At 38.8% G+C, this 23,404-nt stretch overlaps 1 protein-coding gene across 1 annotated transcript in view; it reads left to right on the top strand.

Moving 5' to 3' along the window:
• The window catches only part of NYAP2 (neuronal tyrosine-phosphorylated phosphoinositide-3-kinase adaptor 2), a 294,403-nt gene that overhangs the window by 221,562 nt on the left and 49,437 nt on the right, over positions 1-23,404 (top strand). Inside the window, exon 7 of the mRNA XM_033230039.1 lies at positions 21,526-21,629. Within this exon, the coding sequence (XP_033085930.1) occupies positions 21,526-21,629 (104 nt within the window). The remainder of the gene's footprint in view (positions 1-21,525; positions 21,630-23,404) is intronic.

Here is a 23,404-nt window from a genome sequence, read left to right as displayed (position 1 = left end):
TATCTGGGCATTCCTTAACCTAGTCAAGTTGACACATAAAATCACATGTGTTATATAAAAATATGAATACTATGGGAAAGAGAAGATGTCTTCATCCATTTTGTGTTTCTGGGTACACGAGGCTGGGTAATTTATAAAGAGAATACATATTATGAGGCTGGGTAATTTATTAAGAAACGAGGTGTATTTGGCTCATGGTTCTGCAGGCTGGGAAGTTCAAGAAGCCTAGAACTGACTTCTGCTCACCATGAGGTTGGGGCTTCTGTACTGGGTCGAAATGTGATAGAAGTTTAAAGGGGAAGTAGATATGTATGAAGAGGCAAAACTCAAGGGGCATCTGGCTTTATAAGAACCCATGCTCTCAGGAGCCAGTCTAGTCTCACCAAAGTGAGAACCCACTCACTATCTCAAGAACAGCAGCAAGCCATTCATGAGGATTCACCCCCATGACCCAGACCCTTCCCACTAGGCCCCACCTCCCAACACTGCTGCATTGGGGATGAGATTTCAACATGAGTTTTGGTGGAAACAAGCTATTTCCAAATCACAGCTGAAGAGAAATCAGTTAGTTCTTCCCAGAACAATGTGATTTTAGCAGCAATAATTGGGGGTTTTTGGTGGATAAAATAATATTTGCTTGAAGAAGTAATATGTGAGCTAGAACTTGAAACAAAGAGTTGCTCACCAGGAAGATGAAGAAAAAAGCCGGCCTTCTGGATAAAAACCTAAAGGTCTATGGGATGGAACAAAGTATGTTTGGTATAAAGGATGAGGGAAGATTGAAGAAACTGCAAAGGTAGGTGGTGACAAGATAGCAAGAGTCCTGAAGGGCCTTGTTATTAATTAGAAAGCCTTTCAGCTATGAAGTATAAATTACCAGAGGCTTAAGCAATAATAGCCTTTGTTTGCACCCATAGCATCAGCCTCGAGGTAGGCAGTTCCAGGTGTTTTGCAGCTGTTCAGGAATGTCAAGGACCCAGGAACTTTGTATCCTTCAATTCTTCTGTTCTGCTACCCTTGATGATAGTTTTTATGATGACAAAGCTGATGTACTACACAGTTTTGGGCATCATACCTCAGAAGACTCTCCGTTTCATCTAATTGTTCAGAATTGGGAAACATCTTCTCTGGTCCAATCTCTGAGTGAAGGAGAATGGGATTTCCATGGGCTTGTAGAGAACCCTTATTCCACTAAATAAAGAGCCCTTTGCCTTCCATCTGGAAATGAAATCAAAATCCTATTAGCAGGGATAAAGGGGGAATGATGTTGCAGAAGCAGTAGACGGTGTCTGCCATGTTGTAATTAGGTTTTTAAGTTTATGTGGTGGATATTTTGTAGTTATTTACTATTTTTTAAAGATAGGAATAATGTCATTCAGTTTACATCATGGAACACCCAATGATGACTCTGTGACTTTAAACCTGGGTGATTGGGAAGTCATTTACTGAGATAGAGACAGTTAATGTGAGATGTGGAGCAAGGTTTACGAGGGAAAGTCAGGACTTACATTTTGACCATGTTAAGTTAGAAATGCTCTGGAACATCAAAATGAGAAGCCAGTAGATTGTTCAGATTATAGATCTGTAGCTAAAGAGATTGAGTGGCTTCGAGACTGAGACTAGACTCCTCTGGCATGGTTAGAACAGTAAGACTGGATAAATCTAAACTAGGAGAGCAGGAAATTCAGATGACACCCTGGGGAAATCCAGACATTTCAAAATGTGGGCAAAAGAAGAAGAACCTGCGAAAAAATTAGTTCATAATTAAACTTTTCTGAACACTTAGTTACATATAAATTGATAAACACATACCGTACAGTGTCTTTACACTTTGATATGAATATTCTAATAAATTCAGAATGTAAAAAGAATTTATACCATACTTTCACTGTCTTCCACATCAAAACCCCAAAGCATCTCTTTTGGTTTACAGCACCTAAAATCTGCCCTCCTGAGTTTTTCAGCACTGTTTGTAGAGCTGGAAATTGTCTACTGACCAGAAGAAATGACATACATATTTTGAGTCCCTCTGATTCTTTATCTTAGAAGAAGGTAGACAAAGATGGAAGAAGAAATAACTTCTGTCAAGTTTTAGATAATGAGATGGTTGTATTCATATTAGAAGAAATGCAAAATAGGGCGGCAAGTGTAGAGTTACATATATAATATCAGTGCATGCCAGCTGCTTATGTGAAAGCGAAACTCAAATTAATGTTAACATTACTTGAACCTCTAGTCTACCCTTCTACTACTTTTCAGGAAAGAAAAGGAGAAAGGGGAAAATGTTGCGTTGTTAGCTTTTATTTTTCTGAAGAGAAAGAACCTAAATGGTGCCAGTTCTGAACTAGAAAATGCCATAGTTCGACTGGCAAAATGTAGAGAGTATCTGAAGTTCACACTCACCTTTGGTGTTTTTTTGTTGTTGGGTTTGTGTGTGTGTGTGTGTGTGTGTGTGTGCGCGTGCCCACGCGCGATGGAGTCTTACCCTGTCACCCAGGCTGGAGTGCAATGGCGTGATCTCAGCTCACTGAAACCTCCGCCTCCCAGGTTCAAGCGATTCTCCTCCTTCAGCCTCCTGAGTAGCTAGGATTACAGGCGCCCACTACCATGCCTGGCTAATTTGGGTATTTTTAGTAGAGACGGGTTTTCACCATGTTGATCAGGCTAGTTTCGAACTCCTGACCTCAGGTGATCCACCTGTCTAAGCGGCCTCCCGAAGTGCTGAGATTGCCCGGCCACCTTTGGTGTTTTAAACAAACCATACGCTACTTGAATATTCATCAGTGAGATGGTCTTTGTCCAAAATAAGCAAGTAGCTACATCAAGAGGGAGTTTTAGACTTTCTGTTTTGGAACAGAAGACAATGAGTCAGTATTAACTGTTTCTCCTTCTTTTCTTTACACTTCCTCATCATTATTGCCTCCTCATCCCTGGATACTCAACTTCATACCTCACACTAGAGAGGAAAGAAGATTCAACGTATAAACTCCTCCTTTCTCTGTTAACTTTCTGCTTCTGCGTCTATCTCTCTCTGTCTCACCTCCACACTGATATACGTACAAACTTCTACCAGTCACAGACTATTGCTTTACCAAAAGTAGTTTAGCCACTTGAAATGGTTGTTCTTAACAGCTCTTTTGAGGAATGAAGGAATTGCTGAAGTAAAGCAAATGTGTCAGGAGATCTCAATTCTAATTAACATTACCACTGGTTGCTGGGGTACTTTATTAAAGTCACTGTTGTTTAGTATATCAGAGATTCCCCAGAGGGTGATTCTTGAAGGCAGTGGAAAACTGGGACCCAAATGCTCATGAACATAATAGGAAAGTGTGAGGAGATTATAAGAGTAAATATGGTATTGACAAAAACTCAGATTTCAATCACTAAACCCATTAACAAATAGTTTCCACACAGCTAGTATCTGACTCTGTTATGGTTTCTGGGGGTACACACACTTACCCCCCATAGCTACGTAAAATACAATCTCTGACACTCAAAGATTTTACTATGCTTCTTTATGACACAGAACTATTGAACACAAATTAATTAGGTTATAATTAAATGTATTATTTTTATTATCTACTGCTTACTATACATTAAAAATCATTCAGAGAACGATTAATTAGTGTAGGCTTGAAAAATGATGGAGAGATTAATGGAAGACATGAAGTCTTAAGCCAGGATTATTCCAGATCTTCTTATGAATCATTATGATTATCAATTGAGTGGAAAGAGAATTTTCCACATGGGATGAAAAAGGTGAAGAGACACACCTGCCCTGGCTTGGCCCCGCCAGGCCACCCTGATAGAAGTGTTTTTGGAAGTAAACTCAGCCCTTGACTTATGAACAAAGTGGTATCATACCCACACGTGCACATAGACATATATAGGCACACAGGGTTTAAAGTGTAACATTTAAATCTAAACCAGAATGAAAACCCTATAAAAGGAAGGATCAACTATATTGTAAAATCCTTGGCTTCTGCGTATTCAACTTTCTGTGCTTCTGCTGTTCTGAAAAGATCCGAGATGCTAATTGAGATGCCTTCAGGGCAGACAGGTATCATTAGCAAGCGAAGCGGGAAAGACGCCTTCCTTCCTGTATTTTCCTTATACATGAAGCACATAGAAATGTACTTCACTCCCACAAAGGAAAATGTTTTTCCACTTTTCTTGAAACTTGAAGCCTTTTTGTTCTAAGTTCTATGTTCGCACATTTGTTAGGAGCATTGCTAAGGAGAAATATTTCTCGATTACAAGGAGAATCTATGCAAGCTGATGCACCTCAGGACTCGATGGAAATGCATGTGACCTGGAAAGCACAAGGGCACCCCAAGTGGACAAAAGCTACTCAGGGCCAGCTGATGCTGCCATGAGAAATGCTCAACCCAAGGTTCCCAGATTTTATTGCTATTATGTGAAATCTCCCAACTTTTAAATGTAGTTCAATTTGTAGAAAACATTGAGTAGAATAATTCACTTCTTTTAGCTGGGTAAGACCCGAAGACCCCACACTTGCATTTTCTGGTTTGTAAAATCAAGTGGTGACCATTAAGTCGAAGCATGGATTTGACCCTGTGGCACAGAGAAGCCGCTTTCTACTGGAAGCAGCGGGTCCCAGTAGATAACTTGCCCTCTTGGCTTTTATTTTGCAGAAGCTGCTGCTCCTGGACAAGGAAATGCTAGCAACAGGAACACTGATAAGAGAGAGACATGCAGCCTTTGATGGTCAGGGAAGGAAGGGGGAATTCCTTAGCACCAAAAGAGGAACAGAGGTTTAGAATTCTATGAATAGTGAGGACCAGCAGCCTTCATAGCACCTTGCAAAATGGCATGACCTCTAACTGGTAGAGAAGTTGGGTGGGGTAGAGTTTGCATAGGCTGGGCTTTATGCACCATGGTTCTAACCTTCAAAATATGGAATTCTGTACTTCAAGGGACTCTTTGTGCTTGCACAGTAGACCCGCCTGTGACAACCAGTATGAGCTAAAGAGTAGGAGGACCATATTATATATTCTGCTCTGCAGAACAGTTCTGGGACTTCATGACCTGTTGTAAGGAAGCATTTTCCGTCATCATTTATGATTCAGTCCTTCATATCCAAGAGGAGTCTTGTACACACAAGTTCAGAAAAGTGAAAAACAGATGCGGATTTGATTTCATTTAAAGAAAACAAAAAAAAATGCCATTTCTTGCACACCATGCTTGTAAATTCTATACTAATTATAAATGCATGCATAAGGTATAATGTAGTGGTTGAGCACCAAATGGTTAGGCAACCTGCAAATCTGGATTTGAATCCTGACTCTATTTTGTTGAAGACAGTGAGAGTTCTGGCTCCAACATGACACTTTACATACCCAAACCATGGTTCATAAGACATCTGCAGTCATAATTCATCCGCTGGTCACTACCTTAAAGATTGAAGAGATCACAGAGACCTTAAGGGGTTATGCAAAGGCTCAAAAGTGGAGGCTCGGGAAGATGTGGCAAAATGGGGGCCATTTACAATAAACAACAGAGCTGGGATTCAGGAATGGAACTGCAATTGAACTCAAGAGCACAGTCTTTGAATACTGAATTTCTTTCAGTTGATTTTTAAGAAAGATGATTTTCTCTTGAAATTTCTAAAACGTATTTCCTGTACTTTACTTGATAACACTGAAATGACTGGCTCACTTTGCTGATAAACTTCCTGACAGCAATAACTGAAAGCCATTTATGCTTCAGCTTTCATATCCAAGAAGACTCCCATGCACACAAGTTTAGAGAGGTGATAAACAGGCAAGCCATGCAGAATTGGGCAGCAGGACTGCGAGCTGAAGAACAGTACTCATGATGGTCCTTCCTGGTAGACCATAATAAATTGGCATAGTTTTCTTTTTTTAGTGTGTAAGTAAATCATGCTTGGCAACAATATTAATGAATTAATATTTTGGTGTCAATTATTTGATGAAATAACAAAACACTGCTATGACCCACTTTCTCTATCTTTACAGAAGAGATCAAGTAAAACTCACTGTGTAGGTTATGATGAGGATTAAATTAAAAAATGCGTGGAAATGCTTGGTACAAAGCCGGTTTGTAATAGCTAGTAGACAAACGTTTATTCTGTTCCCATTCAATTTTACTGGAAAGATACCTGTCTTTTTCTAGGACCAAGACTAGATGTTTTCTTTTGAAAATCAGCACATTGCAAATGATAAGATATTTCTTTAGCAAAACATAATATAAGTGGTTATGAGGCTACTGTTAGTGCAACAATGTATGCTTCATTGACTTGTGCATTTTTCGACAAAGATTTCTGGCCAGTATGATGACCCTTTTTGGATTTCCTTGAGTCTGCATTTATAGCTGGAATTTGGAGGAAGCATGAGGTACAGGCCTTAAGACTCAGTTGCTGCATTGTACACAGTTATCAAAGAAGTAATCCTAATCTCTCACAATGCTTCTGTTCTGCTTAGAAGCAACGAATAGGATTTAAAACCAGGTTGTCAAAGATGTGGGAATCACAAGAAATATTGATGTCTGCAAATGTATACATCTTCTCTAATAAATATCCAACCTGAGATTCATTCATCTGTTCCTTTAGTCATTTATTCCCTTTGTGTTTATTTTCTAACTAAAATTTCTTCAACATCTACTTTGTGTTGTGCAGGGGATGGGGAGGACAGGGATATATATAATATACCCTAGACTCATATTCTAGCAGGTAAATCAGAAAATAAAACAACTGATTATTCCAAAGAGTGTTATAAGTAAGCCAAGCACAACTGGCCAAAGGGAAGGCCATTCAAACAAGTTTCCTGGAGAATGTGACAGTAAATTCGATACTAGTATGATGAGTAGGAGCCAGGCAAATAAGAGAGGATAGAGTGTTTCCTGCAGCTCACTCAGGAGTGTGGATAAAAACTTTGCTTTTAGAACCTGGTTAATATGCAACTTTTTAATATATCTGCATAATTTCTAAGCTGTGCCTTCTTTTCTTTCTTTCATTTCTTCATGTGGCCCAGCTCCTTCAGGACGCCAAGGTTGATCCTAATGGTCCTAATTATTCCCCTCTCCCTGTATTCATGCCCTTGGTAATGTGCTTTCATAGCTCTTTATCAAGAAGTCAAGTCAATTTCGTATCCCTTGAATCTGGACTGGCCTTGAGTCTTGCATTGACCAACAGAGTGACATGGTAGTGACCGTGTGTCAGTTCTGAGCGTTGGCCTCATGAGGTGTGAATGCTTTCATTGTTTTTTTCCAACCCTGCCACCACCATGTGAACAAGCCTGGGCTCGCCTGTTGGAGGATGAAATACAATAGAGGAGAACCCCCCAAAATGTGAGAAAGCACAGCATGGTATAGCAGAACCATCTACTTGACCCACGTTTGACTAGAGATGGCATGAGTGAGCCTGGCTGAGACCAGAAAAACTACCCAACAGACCCATAGACTCATGAGCAAAACTCAATGAGTGTCATTGTAAGACACTGAGTTTGGGTGTGGTGTGACACAGATACCATGATCTGTTTATATTTTGCTATTTGTCTTCCAAGTGAAAATGCTTTATTCTTATTAGGTAATAGTATAGTAGTATAATGACAGGTTAGAAGAGTATGCTCATTGACAAAAAGTTAAAGTAAAAAATGAACCTCTACTCGCCCGCCTTTTCCTTCACCATCTCACTTTAGGAAGTATTTATTGTGTTAAACCATCATGTTTTCATAGTTTAGGGAATGAGTATTGATAAGGAGTATGAGTTCTCTGTTATATTCGTTTTTATTATGCAACAGGAATAGCAAACCGATCTGATGGAGTTCGGGTGTTCATTGTAATTTAGACTTCGCTGTAGGCTGTTCTCTAACTTCCTGCTTGGCTCCACTTCAGCCCCAGGCAGCTGTGAACTTCCAGAGCTACGACCCTCAAGGCTGCCTTTCTGTGCAGTCAGATCATGCACCAGAATACAATTCTCCACATCTGTTCTCCTTTCCAGTTCTAATTGGGTGCTTGGTGACTTCCCCGGGGAACATTTACCGGGTTCTGCTGCCTGGCTCTGTTCACTGCTTTCTCACTCTGCAGTTTCATTCTCCCTTTCTAAATTCGAGGAGCAAATGTGTAACAGAATTCTCATTTGGAGGGACCTGGGAGGGTACTGTAAGCTGTATCCCCAAGAGTCCCACTTTTATTTCTCAGTGGAAAACTGTCACTTCTGCTGGCTAGAATGCGTGTTTATCAGAGAAAGTTTTATTTGGAGTTCTCCTGAAACTGGTAGTATGGCTTTGAGAAACAACGAGAAAAGGAGAACTGGGAGGGAGTTAACCATTTAAAATGGTCAAAGCCTGTCTTTCTAGAGTTTGAATGTAAACAAACAGGGTACAAAATGCAAAAGGCTAATTACAAAATAATAGAAGATAATGACTCTCACATTCCAAGGCAAAAAGCTTGACTGCAGAAACAGAGCTTGCAAAGGAGATGATCAAAATGAATACTGTTGTCCTTAACTGAACCCTCATTCCTAGCCTAATAAAGTTGTTAGAGGCTGAGAGAGACAGAGACTAGATATTAGAGAGAATTTCAGATAGACTCTGTGTGTGGGGGTGTGTATGGTGTGTGTGTGTAAGAGAGAGACAGAGACAGAGACACACACAGAGAGAGAGAGAGAGAGAGAGATGTGTCCATCCCAATAGAAGAGGGGTGAGAAGTGTCTCCCCTAGTGGAAAGTCAAATAAGATACTTAAATGGAACCACTCAGAAAACCTGATATTGTTTCTAACAGTTTGAGGGACAGGGTGGAAGAAAAAAGCACAAGACTGGGCGAACGGTCTATGACCACAGGGAAAGTTGCTTAGCAAGTGACTGTTCGGCCGCTGATGGTGGGTTAAAGATGTGTATCAAGTGTGTTTTCTATGGATCAGATTTGGTCCTGGAGAGGAACCTTGGAGGTGGCCTAGATCAGGAGAGTGCCTGGGGCAGCCAGAACTCTCGGGACGTGTTTCAAGGTGCCCTACAGGATATCCAGTTCCCCCCAGAGACATAGAGTGAGCAACCATCGTGTCTCCAGGTGAGAGATGGCCAACCAATCAGAGGAGTCCTTCAGGGACCCTAGAAAGCACCCCATGAAGACAGAGCTTCAGTGTCAAACACCTTCCCTAGCGAGATGGGGAGAGATGCTAGCCCGTGCCAGGCCCTTGAAGAACCTTTCCTTCCCCCATCTCTCCTGCTCTCTCCTGTTTCTGCCCAGATGAGAGCAGGCATTGTGGGGACCCAGTTGGGAACAGAGATGGAAGAACAGGGAGAGGAGGCCGAGACAGAGGCCATGTCTTCTGTTTGCCAGGAGGTATCTGAAAGTGGGCCAAGGGAGAAGTCTTTCCTTGAGAGAATGTTCATAGTTTTGATTAATGTAAGTAACTGGGCACTTAAACTATTACTTCAATAAGACTTTTTGTAACTTAAAGAAACTGAAAGGTTTTTAATCATCAAAGTGAAAAAAAAAAAAAGTCCTGGGACTCAGTAGAGAGTATCTCTAAAGCACAAGAAAGACCTTTGCTCCCCTAGAACAGGTTGGTACAGCTCTAGCTTCTGGGGAGAAAAAAATAAAACAGTTTTCTGATGCATATAAGATCTTGTATGTTCAAACAAACAGTTAAATTGACAAGTTTAAAGAGAACAGACTCGGGTGTAATTTTTAAAAATTGCTTTAATGTTATAGCAGATTATATGTAACCTGAGTTGCGGAATTTAAGTTTATTACCTTTGTGGGTTATCTGTGACCTGTTTAAAAGAATGCCTTACTTTTATTTTCCCAAAACTTTTAAAATGCCTTTATGTGTACTTTCTCATTTGTCCTTCACAAAAATCTGTGCATAAGTGGGCTGGTATCATTATCTGACATTTTTTTCTTTTTCTTTTTTTTTTTGGTGATAAAACTGAGGCTCAAGAGAAATCAAGTCAATTGCCCAGATTCACTGATAAGTAGTAGACTCAAATAAAGAAATGAACTTTGGGTTTCTGACTCCTACTACAGCTCTCTTCCCATGATTTAATTAGGCTGGGTTTCTCTATTTCCACCTCCGTGCTCCCAGGTGTATTCATTTATTCACATTCACTTATTCATTCTTTCATTTATTCATCTATTTTATTCAATATAAAATTACCAACCATTGGGTACATGCCAGTGAGAGAGAGAGCCATTCCAGTAATGACAAAAGTTTAAAACTGTAATTACAATCGGTGATGGAAGGAGAGTGGCAGGGCGCTTCCTTTAGCGTGTGTTTCAAGGCATCCTAATAACCTGGGGCCTGAGCTCTCAAGGTGAATTAGAAGGAAGAGCAATCAAGGAAGAGGACGTAGGAGATGCCAGATCCCTGTGACGCCATGACCCACATAATTGAAGAGCTAAAAGGAGGAGAGAGAAGAAGCTGAGAACCTGACAAGCGTGAGGGTGAGCCAGCCACATCCATGACTTGGGTCTTACCTAAAAATGACAGGAAGCCATTTATGGATTTTTAACTCAGAGCTTATGTCATCACATATACAGAGGCAGCTAATTTATGATCATCCTAAACCAAGGGAAACCGATTTATGAAGATCAACATGAACAGGCTACCCCAAATAACCTACCTTATAAATCCAAAGAACTGTTATCTCTGCTCTTAATGAGATTTCACCTTTCCTACACCTCATTGAGAGGTGTGTTTAACTGATTGTTGGTATCTATAAAAATTAATTATTGAGCACCTGAGCAGCCATGTAACACATGTGTTTTTGTTGTTTTTTCAAACATCAGCAACATTATGTATGCTTGTCTTTCTTTGGTCCAGTCGTTTACTCACTCTTGTGAGAACACTATGAGGTGACGAAAGGATGACCCCCGCCTTCAAGGAGCTTATTTGTGCCTATGATCTCAGTTGATTTTATACAGCAAGGGGTCCTTAGTGCCTCTGATTCCATAAAACAGGGAACTAGTCCAAGTCTTTTCTGTTTAATATTTTGTAACATTTCATCAAACTTTTGTGTTCTTGTTCTCATTTTCTTTTCGAGGAAGGTGGTTAGCTGAAGTTACGGGACCAGCCTAGAGTCAAGGAATTTGCTGATATTAACTGATGTGTGTGTACATATATAAAGCCACGAGGCTACTTACAGGTTTTAAACATAAGTTTCATATGATTAGATTTGCACACTCAGCTAATTACCTATTACCATATTTTATATATGCATTATATTCGTACACATATTTCCCCTTTAACTTGGTTTCTGCTAAACACATGCATAGAATATGATACTGTATACTATATAGATACCCTGAACACTGCTAGAAAAAAATACAACTTGATAGTAATTTCGTTCTCAATAGAGAAATTCTGAATTCCGAATATGATACTGTATACTATATAGATACCCTGAACACTGCTAGAAAAAAATACAACTTGATAGTAATTTCGTTCTCAATAGAGAAATTCTGAATTCCAACTATTCTCTGATTCTTTTGGGGAAAATAATTAGGTAGAAACAGTTCAGATAATGCGGAAAGTGCCTTTCCTTGCCTTGCCTCTCAAAACAAGATTAATTCTGCTTGAGAACCACGATGACAGTGTGCTGGCTCCAGTTTTGACTGTAGCATCAGTGACTGGTGTCTGTCACTGCAGGGCTGTGGCTCCATCCTGTGCCGTCTCCTGGTGGAGTCCACCCTGACATTGCTCCTAGACGGCAGCTGTTGGCTTCCTTTGGAAAGGCCCTGTGGAGATGCTGCACCAACAGTGTTCACAAAGAATGCCCTTTCTGTTGCTGTGAAAAGCCACAAAAGACATTATAAAATAGAAGACTCTGTCTGACTTATGCTAGGCATTTACAGAGACTAGTCTGGAAATTTTGTAATCGGCCCAGAATAGGTAGTAAATAATATGTTTATTGCCATCTACTGTCCAACATAGGAACTGCAATCCCTCAAAAGCGCGCGCGCACACACACACACTTTTTTTTTTTTTTTTAATTATGAAGCACTCAGTTGAAAACTGGTCAATGCAGCCTGGGCGCGGTGGCTCATGTCTGTAATCCCAGCACTTTGGGAGGCCAAAGTGGGTGGATCACAAGGTCAGGAGTTCAAGACCAGCCAGGCCAACATGGTGAAACCCTGTCTCTACTAAAAATACAAAAACTAACTGGGCACATGCCTGTAATCCCAGCTACTCGGGAGGCTGAGACAGGAGAATTGCTTGAACCAGGACCCGGGAGGCAGAGGTTGCAGTGAGCTGAGATAGCGCCACTGGACTCCTCCTGCCTGGGCTACAGAGCGAAACTCCATCTCAAAAAATAAAAAAGAGAAAAATGATCTATGTATTTTAGTTTTCTTTTTCCTGGAAACATGGGGAAGGTGAAGAGATGGAGAAACATGGCTTTTTATCCACGTGAAACATACAAATCTTCTTTTAGAGTGGCCTCATTCTTTAAAATATTATTTAGAATAATTCAGTCAATAAATGCTTAATGAGTCCTTATTAAGGATCAGTTATCATGTTACTCAGGAAAATATTCTGAGGAAAGAGACATGGTTCCTGCTTTCAAAGAGCATGGAGTTTAGTAGAGGAGGAAAGGGAAGGAAGGACCAAGTGTACCAGGTGGAGTGAAGTAGCATGACTAGAATCCTACAGTAAGAGAAAGCAGGGAGCTTAGGGTAACCCGATGCAGTGTGCTGGGGGCGAGACTACTGATGAGGCTGGTTTTATAAACTAAGCTGTGTGTACCAGTGTGAGGAAGTGGTGTGTAATTTATTATAAGCAGGGAAGTTAAAAGATCAGATTGACCCCCGAGCAACAAAAACCACTCACATTTCTTGCGATTTTAGTACATTCTTTTTGCCATGGAAAAATCTTAACATTTATTATCTTATTGAATTCTTACAGCAATCCTGTGAACTAGGTACCATTATTTCTCCCACGTTATCTGTGAACAACAAGTGTAGAGAGGTCAAGCAAATTTCTCCTGGTCGTTCAGCTAGGAAGTGATGAGAGTTTAGCAGACCTTGTGAAAAGATATACCTCTTTCTCAAAAGCTCCAGCAGAAGTATGAAAGCCACCCTCATTGACTGACTTGGGTCACATGTCCATCCCTGTACCAGTCAATGAGACCAAGGGGATAAAATGATTGATTGGACGAACTTGTGTCATGTGGCCACTTCTGGAGATAGAGTTGAAGTCAGTTCTTACTACAGAATCATCAGAACTAAGATAACTGGTGATACTGTTCTCTGAAGAAAAATCAAATTACTATTGCAGAAAAAGAGGAAATGGATTTTAGACAGAGAAAAATGACAAATGACCATTACCCCTCATAAATTTTTATTTTTAAATAAATTTTTATGGGTGTTTAAAAACTATTTACTACCTAAACTTTTATCAACAGCGTTAGAATATTTTAACAAATTGCAAACTTGAGTTTTGCATTGTTACTGAAAAACAAATACACAGGCAAAAACAAAAATTCCAACCAGAAAAGGGGAATAAAATAAATAACCTTGTTAAACTAGCTCATGATTAATCAAGAGTATCTTTGAGGTCATTCAATTATTTTAACAAATTTCATTTACTAGCATCAAAGAATCAATGAGTAGAACCTTGGAATTTGCTTCTTGTTATAGATGATAAAAAATCCCCGAGCGTTTGTATAACTTTCCTCAGGTCTCATGGGCAGAAAACAGTGTTTCTTAGATTTTGCGATAGAGATTTTTCCAGGAAAGCATTTCCTAACTGGTGGTTCCCAAATCCCTTGAAATTTTCAAAGGATTTCCCACCTTCCTTGTGCTTAAACATGACATTTTCCTATGTTTCATTGATTGAAAATACACAACTGGCAAATTAATTATATAAAAAGTTACCTTTTTAATAGAGCTTTTTGGAGACAGACTGTGTAAAGCAACAATTTGCAAACTATGACCTCAGGACACCTTTTGTTCTTAAAATTATTGAGGGCCCCAAAAACTTTCCTTTATAAGAATTAAGTATAATAATATTTATCATATTACAAATTAAAATTGGAAACTTAAAATATTATCTAGTAATTAAAAATTTAAAAAGCCCATAGTATATTAACATAAGTAACATTTTCCTCAAAAAATATATTTTCTAAAACTATAACAAATTGTGAGCAGGTTGAACTTGTTTTACATTTGCGAGAATCTTTTTAATGTCTGATTCAACAGAACATAGACAGAATTTCTTATCTTTTTTGGATTCAATCTATTGCAATATTTTGCTTTGGTTAACTATATCAAAAACATCTGTCCTTATACAGATGTGTAGTTGAAAAGGGAGAAATACTTAAATAGCTTGTTCATATAATTGTGGATATTCTTTTTTAATACCATTCCAGAACTAAATGAATAGTAGTTTCTTAAAGGTTAGTGGCAATGTTAGCTGTATATCAATAAACTCACCATGCTGTCTTACATTTAAATCTATTGCTCTATCTTGAACTGTAAAATGCAGTGTTTTACTCATCATGATTTATAACATCGTGCATTTAGAAAATAGCAGTTCATTAAGTCATATGGATCTTCCATGTGTTGACATTAGAAACTTTCAGCATTATTAGCTACTTGGGGGGATCATTATGTCTTTGCTAGTACAGCAAAAATGTTATGTATTGAAAAAAATGGAAAAAAGATTTGTGTCCTCAGAATTTGACTGATTTTATTTCTTTAATGCTAGATGAAATTGTTCTTTTGTGTGTGAAAATACACCAATCTTATATGGTTATGTAAATACAGTGGTTGAGAATGGTCATTTGTCATTTTTTCTGGAAACAAATAGAGCTCCAATACTCACAGTAATAGCAGCAGACACTGTGGAGATGATCCTATAACAATAATAATGACATAATACTGAACAAAAATTCAATTTTCTTTAAGGGAAAGATGAGAAATGATTATCTTTAAAAAAAAAAAAAAAGCAATGAAAGTTTATATCTATTAAGAATAAAAAGAAAGGCCAGGCGCGGTTACTCATGCCTGTAATCCCAACACTTTGGGAGACCGAGGTGGGTAGATCACCTGAGGTCAGAGGTTTGAGACCAGCTTGGCTAACATGATGAAACCTTGTCACTACTAAAAATACAGAAGATTAGCTGGCCGTGGTGGCAAGCACCTGTAGTCCCAGCTTCTCTGGAGGCTGAGGCAAGAGAATTGCTTGAACCCAGAAGGAGGAAGTTGCAGTGAGCTAAGATCGCGTCACTGCACTCCAGCCTGGGCGGGAAACAAAACAAAACAAAACACAAACTGTGTTCCACCCTTCCTCTCTCCTTCTCTCCTTCCTTCCATCCTTTCCCTTCTTTTTTCTTCCGTCTTCCTTTTCCTTCCTTTCTATTTCCCTCCTCCACCTCCTCTCTCTCTCTTTCTGAATCAACCTCATTCTCATTTTTTTCTTATTCTCTTTACACTTGATCTTCACTAAAATGCACAAGGGAGTCAACTTTTACTTCTAGGATGATACTAGAAGAGTTCTCAAAGGAAAATTTTCCTTGGACATAGGAAGAACAAGTGCCTTCTAGTTAATAATTAATCTCTCAATTGGGTGAATTTTCCTTGGGGTAGGAAAGCTCTGTCTTAGATCTCTTTGCAGGCATGTGCCCATTGTTTGTAGACCCCAAAATTCTTGGCAATTATCTATCACAATTCCAGATCAAAACTTATTTTGATAAGGGTCATGGCTCCTCAGCCTCACTGTTCAAGTCTCAAAGAGCATTGCATTTCCAAAGGTAGGTGAGCCAAACATTGCACTTTGATGTTACAAGCCTAAAGGGTCTCTGAGAGGCTTGATTATAATTCGAATCTTTTCTAGAATTTTCAGGATTGCTTCAGATAATTCTTTTGGTCAAAGGTAGGTGAGCTGAACAATTGGACTTTGATGTCACAGGACTAAAGGATCTCTGAAAGGCTTGGTTATAATTAGAGTCTTTTCTAGGATTTTCGTGATTGCTTCAGATAATTCTTTTGGTCAAAGAAACCTTGGTGGATGCAGCCTCATAAGGATTTGTTTCATCATCCCTGTCTCAGAAACACCATAGGAAATTCCAAATACATTTAGGTTAAGAATCATGTGAAACTGAAAGAAGAGCCAAAATAAGTGAGATAAACAAAAATCTCACCATTTAAAAAATGTTCCTGCTGGCTGGGCACGGTGGCCCATGCCTGTAATCCTAGCACTTTGGGATGCCAAGGCGGGCAGATCACCTGGGGTCGGGAGTTCCAGACCAGCCTGACCAACATGGAGAAAACCTGTCTCTACTAAAAATACAAAATTATCCAGGCGTGGTGACGCCTGCCTGTAATCCCAGCTACTCAGGAGGCTGAGACAGGAGAATCGCTTGAACCTGGGAGGCAGAGGTTGTGGTGGGCCGAGACTGTGCCTTTGCACTCTAGCCTGGGCAACAAGAGCAGAACTCCATCTCAAAAAACAAACAAACAAAAAACCTGCCATGTGATACCATTAAGCAGCAGTGTTATGGAGTGTGTGTGTATGTATCTGCCTGTGTATGTGTGTGTACATTATGAATATACGGTAATGATCCTATTCTGTCCCTGCATGTGGAGTCATATTCTATGCTGGGATCGAGCATTAGACCACTGGGTGACCTGACTCTAGAACTAGCCCACACAGGGTACTTGGCTAGTAGTTTGATTTGCCATGTTCAGTGGGTGGTTAGTGGTTTATATTGCAGTGCCTAAGGGGACTTGATGAACCTAGACATGATCTGGACTGGCATGCTATGGGGGTAAAGCAAGACGTTTCCAGGTCAGGGTGACATTGGGAGTTTGCTTGAATTTTAGTGAGGCATAGTCTGTGCATTGGAGATACTGTTGTCTACAATGGAAACAGGTTAAGCTGGTCTGACCAGAAACCCACAAAAGGGGAAATTAATCTTTAGGTACCTTAGGTGATATAAAAGCCTTTGATCTGGTTAGATAATCTTTTTTCATCAGATGATAATATCTTCAACATAAACTGGAAAAAATCTCTATAGCAAATAATTCTTATTCTCATCCTTTTCTAGGAAAAAAAAAATTACTGAATTTTCTCATTCCATGTGATCAAATGTGCTAAGCTAGTCATGGCATGTATGGAAACATTGGCTTATTATGGAAACATGTCAACCAGGGTTCTGATGGATGCTTTGCTTATTGTTTTATATAATGAAGGATGATTCCTTAAGGTATGCAAGGATTGAGGCATCCTGGGAAATGAGGTTAATTTATAAGTTACCAGGATAATATATCTATGTCATCATATGATACACTTGTGTTTAAACAGCCTCAGAGAGAATCCAGTGGTATTTTCAAGAATGGGTGGGCAGACATTAAACACCCGCACACAATCAAGGGAGAATGTTCAAATGCCATACCTCCTCTGTAGGAGCCCAGAGGGTCACATCCCCTCTAACTGGAATCGCTGCCTTAATAAGTAGGGGAGAGAGGCTTGAAACTAGGTCTTATAACATATTCTTTGTTACGTCATTACCTCCTTGCTTTGAGGAGTTGCAGTGACCTTTTCTAGGTTAATTTGAGTATCTTCAGTGAAAGAAAAATACATAATAATAGAATGCTTACTAGGTGGTTCCTACCAGCAAAAATGCTGAAAACCACAGCAAGCAGTGCAAATGCTATTTAAGTGATAAGGCAGTTCAGAAAAGAGAAAGAAGAAAACAAGACCGCAGGATGCTTTATAATAAAAGTACACTTTGAAGGAGGTCTTAGAAAATGATGAGCTACGGTTTGATTGAAGTCCATGCTGGCAACAACTTGAGGTGGAAGATGGAAGAATCAAAAGTGGATACCAAGAGAGTAGACCAAATTTTATATATATATGTATGTGTGTGTATATATATATATTTATATTATGTGTGTGTGTATATATATATTTATATTATGTGTGTGTATATATATATTTATATTATGTATGTGTGTATATATATATTTATATTATGTGTGTGTGTGTATATATATATATTTATATTATGTATGTGTGTGTATATATATATATTTATATTATGTGTGTGTGTGTATATATATATATGGAATTTATTTTATTTTATTTTTTTGAGATGAAGTTTTGCTCTTGTTGCCCAGGCTGGAATGCAATGGCATGGTTTTGGTTCAGTGCAACCTCCACCTCCTGGGTTCAAGTGATTCTCCTGCCTCAGCCTCCTGAGTAGCTGGGATTACTAGCATCCACCACCACACCCAGCTAATTTTTGTATTTTTAGTAGAGACAGGGTTTCATCATGTTAGCTAGGCTAGTCTCGAACTCCTGACCTCAGGTGATCTGCTGGCCTTGGCCTCCCAAAGTGCTGGGATTACAGGTATGAGTCACTGCACCGGGCCCAAATCGTATATATTTTAGGAAGCAAAAAGCAGTGGAAAATAGAGTGGACCTGATCAGATGGAGCCAGGTCACAGAGGACCTCTGGAAATTAGACAATTGAACGTTTTTTTAACAAGATGAGGAGCCTATAGTAATCTAGGAAACACAGTCTGCATCGTGTCCAAGTCAGATTTGAGCAGAGAGATTATGGGGAGGTTTCTGAGATGAGATGAGATAACTACAGGAGCCACGGCAAGGAGGAAAAAAAGCAAATTCCAACAGGACTAAATTTACAGAGAAAGGAAAAGAAAGCTCTGAACTGAAAAAGGACAAGATCTGGACCCTAAGCCTTTAGGAAAATGGAGGTGATGTTTTTACTATATATAGGAAAAGTAGAAGGAAGATCCAAGATATTGAGAAGAAGCTAGAACGTGGTTTGCATCCTGAGACAATGAAGACAGCCTAGTGACCAGGAAGCACAGGGGCTCAAAATCAAACAGCATGGGAAGGGGACAGAGCTATGGGAACCTGCATGTGACTCCAAGGGAAAACACTATCTTTGAGACCATGAGAATGTTGATGTTCTTAAGAGAGAAGGTGCGGAGAGAAAAGGCCAAGCAAGGCACAAGGTGATAAAACGAAAAGGACATGACACTGGGTTGAGAGTGAGGTGAAGGAATGCATATCACAGACAGAAAGGGAGTCATTTTCCAGAAAGAGAATGTAGTCGACTTGATTAAAAGTAGAAGGAAGAAAAGAGGTAAGGGTCACCATGCACGTACATGTGCAAGTGCGTGTGTATGTGTGTGTGCGTGTAGGGGATGAGAGCCAGCGTTCACTAAAAGCACTTGTTATGTGTCTGGTGTTTTTCTATGAATTTTGCGTGTAATTCAGTTTATCTGTTTACTTAGCACTAGTTCAACTCTTCTCCACTAACCTGGAAACCAGGATATTTCACTATTACTATTTCCTTATAATATGCAAGCAATACATTCTGAAATGCTTTTGACTCTGGATCAGTCAGAAAGTAAGTTTGTGGATCCAGGATCCTTCCCACTTCAGATTTTGCTGCCCATTCAGTCCTGTTGGCAGGTGTAAATTACTGCAGCTTCTTCAGGGTGTCTCCTTGCCCTACTCCCCAGAACACAGTAGATACTCTGATAAATGATACCACGGCACTCTCTACTTCTTCCTTCTAACATATTTCCTAATTTTCAGCAAATGATTTTAGATTTAATGTCTCTCCCCTGAAAATACATAAACGTCATTAGAATATGGAGTCTCCAACTCCTGAGCTCAAGTGATCCACCCGCATCAGCCCCACAGTGTTGAGATTATAGACATAAGCCATCGTGACCGGCCCATCATTTATTGTTTAAAGCCTATGTTTACTGCATAGACTGTGCACTCCCTATTGCATATTGCATATTGCACTATTGCCATAGGGTAATACTGGGATTTTGGTCACTACTCTCTGGCAAGTTCCTGGTACATAGTAGGCATAAAATACATAGATGATGAATGTTGAGTAAGTGACTAAATTCATTTTATTTGAGAAGAACTAAAATAATGAAAACAATTGTCTAAGATCATACACCTAGCAGAGTCAGATTCAAAAATAACTCTAAGTCCAAACCTTATTTATTGTCTTTTATTGTTTTCCTCTAAATCAGAAGTACAGAGAAAATACTATTTGATTTGCCAAGAAAGAAAACTATTAGTTCCCTTAGGAGAATAATTTTAATAGAGAGGTGCAGCACTGTTGAATAGGTGGAAACAGGACTGAGAGAGGAAAGGTGCATATGGGTGAGAGTGTATGAGTCTGTGTGTAAGTAGGCGTAAGCTTACTCATTCTGTGTCTCTGCATGTTGTGTCTGAGAGGGGTTGGGAGTGGAGGAGTGGAAGGCAATTGATGGAAACTGAAGTTGGCAGTGAACCATTCATGCAATGCAGATATAGTCAATGCTTTTCTCTGAAGTGCGATTCATATAGAAATGGCATAAGGATAGTGCACCTCCCCAGCGTGAGCAACACAGTTTCTTTTCTTCCAACAGAATTGAGCACATTCTGGTTCTCTGGCACCTGTGTCAGTTCTCAGTACCATAGTTACGTCATATCATTTAAAACGAGTTGTTCGATGAGTTTCATTTTTAGGTCAAGTTTATAAAGAAAGACTTTTTAAAAAGCACTTGTTTATGTATTAGACAAAGACTGAACTTGGAGAACCTTAGATTTCTAATTTGTAAGTTGAGGGTGTTGATAGCTAACTCTGTAGCTCCAAAGAGAGTTCTTAGGATTAGAGATAATTTAGGTGTAATTCCTCACAGAAGCTGGACTGCACTAGGCACTCAAAAACCAACAGCTCACATTGAAGTTTGTGATAAAATACAAATGTCCATTTTTCTTTCTATGACTTCTTTTTCCTTTATCAAATATCTTCAAATATGACTTTAAATTCATCATCTCTACCGCCATTCTAAATTCATCTCTACCTCTAAATTCATCTCTACCGCCCGTATATCCTGTAATTTCTGGATGAAGGGAACTCTTTCAGTCCTCAAATTGTCATCTCTAAAGCATCCTATCAGTGGCCTAGGCAGCTAATTTGGGCTCCTCAAATTAGATAAGAGGTAGGAGAAAGCTTTTTAAGTTGGAAAAATAATATTATGAAAGATAGCAAAAGTCTTGGAAGACAGTTATAAAATTTAATGCAAATCAAGATAAGTTGAAGAAATGTTACATTGAAAACATGATGATAGCATTCATGGAAGGAAGGAAAGCAGAACATTTGGAGAAGGGAGATAAGACATTTTAGGACACAGAAATCCTATGGACCAAAGCTAAAAGTGAACACTCAAAATAGTCATGATACTTGCTTGTTCCCCTAATGGATTGTTGTTGCTTGGGGGATGACTCCATAGAAACCAACCCTAAGTGGGGTAAAATGTGCAAGGACATAAGGCCTGTGCTTCTGAGATTTGTTCCCCAGAAGCTGATCTGGGAATAAAGCTCCTTTTAGAGTCAACTGTTATGAAAGTGTTTTATCACCCGCTAATGATTAGCAAACATCAGGAGCATTTTGTATATTCCAAGAGTAACTAACAAAACAAACAGGAAGACTGAAAAGCCACTTCATTATTTCAGATGTCAGTCAGCTAATGTTGTGTCTTTTTCCCCTTGTTTCCAGAGCCTAAAGTAAGCTGCAAATTAGGCCGGTCTGCGTCGACATCAGGTGTGCCTCCTCCATCAGTCGCTCCTCTCAGGCAAACCAGTGACCTGCAACAGAGCCAGGTACCATCATCGTTAGCCAATCGTGATTGACTTCCTGTGATGCAACTTGCCAAATGCTTCCCACCTCTGTCTGTCCTGTTGCTGTAGACAACTTTCGCATTTGCTTTTATTTTTCTATGTGTGTATGGGTTGGGGGACGCGGGGGATGAGTTCTGGCAGTCTGTGTTTTCATTTGAAAAAGAATGTCTTTCTTCCTTGTGATTGGTGGTGAAACTTTCTTTGCTGTTTGTTACCAAATCGTTTTTGTCTCTGGTTTCCATCATTCTGTAATATAAATGTTGTAAACTTGTACTATATGTATTGGCTTAGTGGTTATTTTTTAAATTCTTTCTCTCTTTCATGTTTTGTGTACTTTTATATTGTCTCTGAAAATTTATCAATATTTGATAAATTTATCTACTTTGTTTTATGTAGATTTCTTTTTAAATGTTTTGTCCACAACACTTGCACAGATGTTGTCAATGAATTTGTACATATTTCTTAGCTCTTATCCTATTATACTGTAATATTTCTGGTGGTTTTATTTTTATTTAGCTTGGAGCATGACTGTAAGACACTGTTGAATATTGATGTCCTTCTAAATATTCATATCCCGATTCATTTGGATTGAGTATGGCAGCTAGTCTTTCTTCTTTCTTAGGTTATAGAGACAAATTGACTGGCCAGATAACCTAGATATTTAACAAAAACTACAGATTATTAATAAGGCAACCTTTAAATAAATGACTTTTCTCTCTTATACCAACAATATCAGAAATGTTCTCAGAAAGGGAATGTAAGTGCTCATGCATGGTAAATGAGATCTTAATTATCACTTGGAGAAATGAGACAAGAAATAAAGGCATAAACTGAAATGTCATTTAGTACTTTACAGTATAATATATTGCTGTGATGTTTGTTTGGGTACGTGGTTGTGGATGCGGAATTAGTATGGGGAAAAATCACTGCACATAAATGTTCTATCTTTAGCTCAACCAATAGGAATACAATACATTGACTTAATTTGTGAGGTTTAATTGTTGTTACTGTTAAGTATTATGGGTGTTAAGTAGGGTGGTGTCATTCTGCTGTGGTTTCTCTCTGCTTCCTAGCTTTAATCTTTGCATTCATGAAACTCCTCTGAAATAGTAACTTATAAAACACTGATGATACCTCCAAGGGAACTGCCCATTACTGATGAGCAAATTATATATTCATCCATTATTTTAAATGTCAGGCTATTTTAAAAACATAACTAAGTAGATTAATTGCGTTTTTCTCTAATGAGAGACATTGTGCCTGTTCGTATTTTTGTCTGACTTAAATATGCAAAAGAGTTGATTTATAAATATATGAGGTATCTGCAAATACAAGAAATGAGATGCTTCTCTCAAGGGTATCTCAAGTACCATTTAAAATTTCTTGTGTCTTAATTTAAAATGTAAATGCCTTTATATAAATGTTAAATGCCTTTATAACTAAATGTACTAACTCAAACACTTTTTGGATATAAAAGAAGTAGAAACAGTAAGACACTGAATAAAATAAATAAGCTAAACTGCCAACTTAGCTGATTAAAGCTGTTCCAAAAATATTGTACTTACCAACATTTAAAGCTTAAAACCATTGGGTACTGAAAGAAGATAAGTTGAGCTAAATGGCAGAGGATTGCACTAATACAATCAAGTTTTCAAGTTTATGACCCTTGCTAGTATATTACCTTCAATATCTCAGAGAGGTTTTGTATTATTTGTTTTGTTTTGCTTTTTTCCTAATTGTCTTTATAGCTGTTTCAC

This window comes from Trachypithecus francoisi, unplaced genomic scaffold (genome assembly GCF_009764315.1).
Source record: "Trachypithecus francoisi isolate TF-2019V2 unplaced genomic scaffold, Tfra_2.0 Lachesis_group13, whole genome shotgun sequence".
Lineage (NCBI taxonomy): Eukaryota > Metazoa > Chordata > Mammalia > Primates > Cercopithecidae > Trachypithecus > Trachypithecus francoisi.
This window is presented reverse-complemented; position numbering and strand designations above follow the sequence as displayed.